This window comes from Myotis daubentonii, chromosome X (assembly GCF_963259705.1).
Source record: "Myotis daubentonii chromosome X, mMyoDau2.1, whole genome shotgun sequence".
Taxonomy (NCBI): Eukaryota; Metazoa; Chordata; class Mammalia; order Chiroptera; family Vespertilionidae; genus Myotis; species Myotis daubentonii.
Genome location: NC_081861.1, coordinates 138,640,465 through 138,648,041, shown reverse-complemented (window position 1 = coordinate 138,648,041; position 7,577 = coordinate 138,640,465). Strand labels below are relative to the sequence as shown.

The window sequence follows — 7,577 nt, the reverse complement described above, 5'->3', positions numbered from 1 at the left end:
GTGGTGGTGGGAGCCTCCATGGCAGCACTATAGCGGGCCTAAACTGTCCGTTGGACATCCCTCAAGGGGTCCTGGATTGGGAGAGGCTGAAGGTTTGTCTGAGGGACCCCCCTGAGTGCATAAATTTTGTGCACTGAGACTCTAGTACTATTATAATAACTCTGTATGGTGTCAGATGGGTATGGGATTAATTCCATGATTTCTGAGTCCATTATATAATGTCCAATCATTGGGGTGTACCCCTGAAATGAACCGAAGGTTCTATGTTAACTCATTTAAAAATGTTTTTAAAATTCCATAGGACCATGTTACCTTCATAGAGTCATATTTTACCTTAAATATTTTGTAGAGTTTTTTCAAGAAGAGAGATCTAAAGCTAAAAAGAAAGAAAAGTTGAGATTTATAAATTTGCAAAATAAACCAAAGGCAACCACAAGCACAACGGTAAAAACCAACAAGATAAAAGCCGAGGTAAAATACCTTTGGAGACCCGATCCCCTGTCTTTTGATGGCAGGACCGAAGAAGCGAGGGGCTCTGAGAAGCTGTGGCTGTTGCTCCGTTGTCCACGGAGGGGTCATGGCCGAGCTCCCATCAAAGGTGCACCTCACCTCGCACCCGATCTGTCTGAAGATCCGTGGCCCCTTGATGTATGAGGACGAGAACCAGTGCACGTGGCATCATTTTGTCATGGACCAAGGAGGTGACCTGCAAGTACGGTTGTGCCAGGTGAACATCCCCAGTGGGCATATGGCACTCACCACCAGCCCGCTGACCTCCAGCACCATGCCTTCGATGTGGACACTACACCTTGGCAAACGGTACCTGGACTCCATGGGCTGGTTCTGGCGCATCGTGAACCACGTCAAGGAGGATGACATGGAGGAAATGAACCTTAAGCTGATGAAAGATTCGTAGAACATGTGATGGGGTCCCTGGCTCTTGTCAACCTGAGCCCCAGTCCTGCTGGCCTGCCGGTGGGACGTGTATAGTTCTGTTCACCTCTTTACTAAGCTCAGTTGTTCTATCTGCCACCCACTGCGTGCGAGGGCACATTAATCTCTCTCTCTTTCTTCTTCTTCTTCTTCTTCTTCTTATTATTATTATTATTATTGTTATTGTTATTATCCTTTCTCTCTCTCTCTGTCTCTTTGTCTCTCTGTCTCTCTCTGTCTCTCTCCCTCTCTCTCAAATCAATAAAAGCATTTTGAGCCAAGCTGGTGTTTCTCAGTGGTAGGGGGATGACCTAGGAACCCGGAGGTCACGGTTCGATTCCTGGCCAGGGTACAGACAAGAATTAACCAATGAGACCTAGCTTGTCTGGCTCAGTGCATAGAGAGTTGGACTGTGGACTCTGGAAGGTCCCAAGTTCGATTCTGGTCAAGGGCACATCCTCTGCTTGTTGACTCGATCCCCAGTAGGGGGCGTGCAGAAGGCACCCGATGTATGATTCTCTCTCATCATGGATGTTTCTCTCTCCCTTCCTGTATGAAATCAATCCTATACAATAAAAGCCTAATATGCTAAGTGTCCAGTCAACTGGTCATCTGTTCAACCAATCAAAGCATAATATGCAAATGATATACTAAGGTTGCTCAACTGCTCACTATGACATGCATTGACCACCAGGGCAAGTCATTCAGACTGGTAGGTCAGCTTGCTGCTGGGGTCTGGCTGATCGGGACTGAGTGAGACATGCTGGACACACCCTGGAGCCCTCCTATGGTCCCTCCCCAGATGGCCAAACTTCCGTGTCCATCCCCAAACCTAATGGGGCACCAGTGGGGTATCTTGGCCTGGCCTGTGCCCTCTCATAATCTGGGACCCCTCGGGGGATGTCAGAGAGCCAGTGTCGGCCAGATCCCTGAAGCCAGGCCTAGGCACCACACTGGTGCAGGAATTCCCCCAAACATTCGTTCTTCTTTTGGAGAGGGTAGAATCCTTGCACGAACCTCAGGAGATCAAACAATGAGAAAGCTGGTCATTGAAATGAAAACTATTTCCAGTGATGTCTTCGAGCCTTGTCTACCGGGGCTGGGCTAATATTCTAAGCCTTAAGGACTTTTTCTTTTTTCCCCCTGTTTAATATGTTTTTATTAGAGGCCCAGGTTTAGGGCTCGATCGCTAGTATGGGACGTGTGGGAGGAGGCCGACCCATGATTCTCTTTAATGCAACCTTGGATGTCCTGAAATTGATTTCTGGGATCCCTCCGGCTCCCCCTCCATCCTCCTCTCGCTGATGCAATGGTAGATGAATTTTATGATCGCTGGGCTTTGTTTGGGGCTGCTCAGTGTTAAACACAATTAAAAACCCAAATGCACACAGAGCTATACACTAAAGCTGTGATTCTCTCTCATCAAGGATGTTTCTCTCCCTCTCGATTTCCCTTCACTGTGTCAATAAAATCATTTAAAAAAATATTAGCAATGGTTGCATTCAGAGAGCATGCACATTGTTTTAAAATATTTTATTATTATTTTGGTTTAACATACCATGTGGGTAGTCATTTAGAGATGACCTAGAGCCCTTGATGGTTTGGTGGAGTGGATAGGGTGTCCGCCTGCAGACTGAAGTGTCCTGGGTTCGATTATACTCAAGGGCACATGCCCGGGTTGTGGGCTCAATCCCCCATTGGGGGCGTGCATGAGGCAGCCAGTCCATGACTCTCTCGCATCTTCACTGAGGTTTCTAACTCTCTCTCCCTTCCTCTCTAAAATCAATAAAATATATATATATTTTTTTATAAAAGAGCCCTCGCCTCGAGATCTGTCATGTGTCGCACTGCAGACGCTCTGTCTCATGACCCATTTGGGCTCAATTCCTTTGAGGGAAGTATGACGGTGACATTTGAACTCTGTTTTTTTCTCCCATTTTTTTTTTGTTTCTCCTTAATGCCAACAGGCAAATCTCTGACATTTCCATAGGACTCCATTCATCTTCCCTTCGTAATTGGGGAAGAGTTTTCCTCAGTTCAGGTCATTGAGCTGGGAGTTGTTTTTAATTATTTTTTTTTTTTAGAGAGGAATGGAGAGAGAGAAACATCCATGATGAGAGAATCATGGATCGGCTGACTCCTGCACGTCCCTCACTGGGTATCAAGCCCACATCCTGGGCATGTTCCCTTGACTGGGAATCAAACCCGGGATCCTTGAGTTCACAGGCCGACACTCTATCCACTGAGCCAAACTGGCCAGGGAAATTTGACTTTTTCAAAGGGTGCAAATGACTTGAATAAGAACGAAGCATCTCAGCATTCATGACACAGTGGGAATTACAACTCACCTCGCCATTCTTTCCAAATTGCTCCTGTAACTGCAGACTCTGACTAATAATGAAGCTTGTAGATAAACAGCATGTTTGTATAAGAATCCTAGGAGCTAATTTTAGAAGATATGAACTCTGACCTTCGCAGTTCTGGGAGATTTGATGACCTTCAACCTTAGAACCAGGAGGACAAAGTCTCAGATGACACACACTGGACCGTCACCTGACCACTTGCAAGATCCTTATCAGATTGTACTGTGCCTGTCGACACTTAGAGGACTTCTCAAGCCCCTCCCCCTGACCTCTTTTCTCTGTTTGGCCTATCCCTCCTTATAAAAGCCTTTGCCTGCAATGAATTGTGCAGATCGGTTTGGGGACGAGCTTCCCCCATCTTCTCAGGTTGCCGGCACCTGAATAAACCTCTTTCCTTCCTGAGGACCACCTGTCTCCGGGACTGGTTTCTGGGGTGTGAGTCAGGGGAACCTTGTTTTTCTGGACACATTCCTGGCACAAGGACTCCTGGTAAGATATGTATCATGGTCATGTCCTTTCTTCTGCAGGTGATAGGTAAAAGCAGAGACCGGTAACAGAGGAAAGGAGAGAAGAATAGTGCTTTGCCTTTAGAGCAAGAAGAACAAGTAAGAAAAAGATGGATGTGAGGAGGAGGAGGACGAAGTACTGGGGATGGAGTCTGATCTGAGGGAGGAATTTGGACTTTGTGGACTGAAGTGAGTTTACCAGAAAAACCATACAGCTCTTGCCAAGAGCATGGCTGAGGTTTGGGGAAGCGAGAGATAATTCTATATGTGATGCTATGGAACCTCAGGAATCCTACTTGCTCTTTCAACTTCTCTTTGCTTCCTGTATGCCTGATCAGCTATTCCAGGTATCTGTCTTTCACTGAATATTTTGGTCTTGCCTCTCTCACCTGCACTTGAGAAGCAAGACGGCTGTTAAGAAGTCCACCAGGACGCAGACATTCCCTTTGTTCCTCTGCCAGCTGTTAAAGATAAAGCATATTATCTGCATGGGGTGGGTTGTTCTATGATGTGTGAGTTCCATTGAGATGATCAGAAAGAAAATGGTGGTAGTGTCATGACAAAAATTTGAACCAACTACAAAGTTTTTATTAAGAAAAAAGAAAAAAAAGAGCCCGAGTGGCATGGCTCAGTTTTTTAGCTTAAACCCAGGAACCAGGAGATGTGGTTTCGATCCCCAGTCATGGCACAACCTGGGTTACAGTCTTGATCCCCAGTAGGGGGCATGCAGGAGGCAACTAATCCGTGATTCTCTGTCATCATTGATCTTTCTTTCTCTCCCTCTCCCTTTCTCTCTGAAATCAGGAAAACTATATAAAAAAAAGAAAGAGTAGTCATGGAACAGTAAAGTAGAGCATTGAGTCAATCCTATATAATAAAAGGCAAATATGAAAATCGATAAAATGGCAGAATGACTGAACGCTATGAAACGCACTGACCACCGGGGGCATATACTTATGACAGGAGCTGTCCATCAGTGTTCAGTGAACTCCCACAGGGGGAGCACCGCTCAGCGAAAAGCCAGGCTCAAAGATGCTGAGCACAGGGAATTGCGGTAGTATCCACGGCAGCATTAAAGCCAGCCTAAGCCGTCAGTTGGACATCCCTCAAGGGATCCTGGACTCTGAGAGGCTGCAGGGCTGACTGAGGGACCCCCCCAAAGTGCATGAATTTTGTGCACTGAGCCACTAGTAATATTATAATAACTGTGTATGGTGTCAGATGGGTATGAGATTAATTGCATGATTTCTTAGCCCATTATATAATGTCTAATCATTGGGGTTTACCACTGAAATGAACCTAATGTGCTATGTCAACTGTCATTTAAAAAATATTTTTAAAATTCCATAGGATCATGTTACCTTCATAGAGTCATATTTTACATTAAGTACGTTTAGTACAGTTTGTTGAAGAAGAGAGATCTACAGCTAAAAAAGAAAGAAAAGTTGAGATTTATAAATTTGAACCAAAGGCAACCACAAACACAACGTGAAAAACCATAAAGATAAAAGTAGATGTAAAATGCGTTTGGAGACCCCGTGACCTGTCTTTCGATTCCAGGACCGAAATAGCAAGAGGCTCTGAGAGGCTGTGGCTGTTGCTCCTTGGACCGCGGAAGGGTCATGCCAAGGCTCTCATCAACTTTGCATCTCACCTCACACCCCATCTACCTGGATATCCGTGGGCCCTCGGTGTATGAGGATGACAAGCATCGCACATGGCTGCATCTCGTCATGGAGACAGGAGGTGTCCTGCAAGTACTGTTGCACCAAGAAGACATCCCCGGTGGGTATATCCCACTCACCACCGGCCCGCTGACCTCGAGCACCATGCCTTTGATGTGGACGATCCAACCTGGCAACCAGTACCTGGACTCCATGGGCCGGTTCTGGCGTATTGTGCGCCACGTCAAGGAGAATGGTTTGGAGAAAATGACCCTTGAGCTGAAGGAAGACTCGTAGGACACATGATGGGGTCTATGGCACTTGTCAACCTGAGCTCCAGTCCTGCTGGCTTGCTGGTAGAATGTGTATAGTTCTGTAAACCTTTTTACTAAGCTCTGTTGTTCTTTCTGCCACCACCTGGGTGCGAGGGTATATTGATGTCTCTCTCTCTCTCTCTCTCTCTCTCTCTCTCTCTCTCTCTCTCTCTCTCTCTCCCTCTCTTTCTATCTTCATGTTCTTATTATTCTTGTTGTTCTTGTTCTTATTATTCTTGTTGTTCTTGTTCTAGTTCTTCTTCTTCTTCTTCTTCTTCTTCTTCTTCTTCTTCTTCTTCTTCTTCTTCTTCTTCCTCTCTCTCTCTCTCTCTCTCTCTCTCTCTCTCTCTCTCTCCGTCTCTCTCAAATTACTAAAAGCATTTTGAGCCAAGCTGGTGTTTCTCAGTGGTTGAGGGACAACCTATGAACCCGGAGGTCACGGTTCGATTCCTGGTCAGGGCACACACAAGAATAAACCAATGAGCCCTAACTTGTTTGGCTCAGTAGATAGAGGGTTGGGCTGTGGACTCTGAAATGTCCCAGGTTTGATTCTGGTCCACAGCACATGCTCTGGTTGTGGGCACGATTCCAGTAGGGCACCTGATGTATGATTCTCTCTCATCATTGATGTTTCCCGCTCCCTTCCTGTATGAAATTAATCCTATATAATAAAAGCCCAATATGCTAAGTGTCCAGTCTACTGGTCATCTCTTCAACCAATCAAAGCATAACATGCAAATGATATACTGAAGTTGCTCAACTGCTCGCTATGACATGCATTGACCCCCAGGGAGCAGACATTCAGACTGGTAGGTCAGCTAGCTTCTGGGGTCTGCCTGATCTGGACTGAGTGAGAAGGGCTGGACACACCCTGGAGCCCTCCTATGGTCCTGACCAAGGTGGACAACCGCCCACATCCCACCCGGGCCCCAATCGTGCACCGTTGGAATCCCGTGGCCTGGCCTGTGCCCTCTCATAATCTGGGACCCCTCTGGCGATGTCAGAGAGCCAGTTTCGGCCAATCCCCACAGGCCAGGCAGAGGCACCACACTGGTGCATGAATTCTTCCATCGGGCCTCTAGTAAAAATATATTAAACAGAGAAAGACAAAGAAAAAGACATTAAGCCTGAAAATATTCACCCATCCCCAGTAGACAAGGCTCAAAGATATCACTGGAAATAGTTTTCATTTCAATGGCCAGCATTCTCATTCTTTGATTTCCTGAGGTTCGTCAACCGATACTACTGTCTCCAAAAAAAGAATGAATATTTGGGGGATTAGGGGTGTTTTATGCTGATCATCTCTTTCCTTTGAGGAATTATGAGGGATGCCAGGGCTCGTCTCCTGAAGGCTCGACCTGGCTCTGTGTATGGCTTTAGCATCTAGCTCTGGATGCATATGGGTTTTTAGTTGTGTTTAGCACTAAATAGCCCCAAACAAAGCCAAGCGATCATAAAATTCATCCAGCATCGCACCAGAGTGAGGCGGCTGGATTAGGAGCTGGAGGGAGCCCCAGAAATCAATTTCAGGGTATCCATGGTTGCATTAAAGATATCACTGACTGCTGATTAAATTCTCCTCTTGCAGGAAAGTATGCAAAAATGCAAATTGAGACCTGTAAGGCTGAGGACTGGGGATCGTGAGGGATGTGTTTCTAAGGTGTGTTTCTCATATTCAAAATACTGAACTTCCTGCTCGGCCACCATTGCTCAATGGTTGAGCTTTGACCTATCAAGAAGGAATTCATGCATATGAAAACATGCTCAAAGTCACTAATCATCCGAGAGGTGCAAATC

The 7,577-nt window shown here is 46.0% G+C and overlaps 2 protein-coding genes across 2 annotated transcripts; both read left to right on the top strand.

Moving 5' to 3' along the window:
* The first annotated feature begins 577 nt into the window (after positions 1 to 577).
* LOC132223759 (protein p13 MTCP-1-like) lies at positions 578 to 916 on the top strand. Its single transcript, XM_059678781.1, has one exon. The coding sequence runs from the start codon at positions 578 to 580 to the stop codon at positions 914 to 916; it is 339 nt and encodes a 112-aa protein (XP_059534764.1).
* Positions 917 to 5,424: 4,508 nt separating this feature from the next.
* Positions 5,425 to 5,763, top strand: LOC132223758 (T-cell leukemia/lymphoma protein 1A-like). The gene has a single exon (XM_059678780.1). It carries the CDS (start codon positions 5,425 to 5,427, stop codon positions 5,761 to 5,763), a length of 339 nt encoding a protein of 112 aa, XP_059534763.1.
* Positions 5,764 to 7,577: the final 1,814 nt, after the last annotated feature.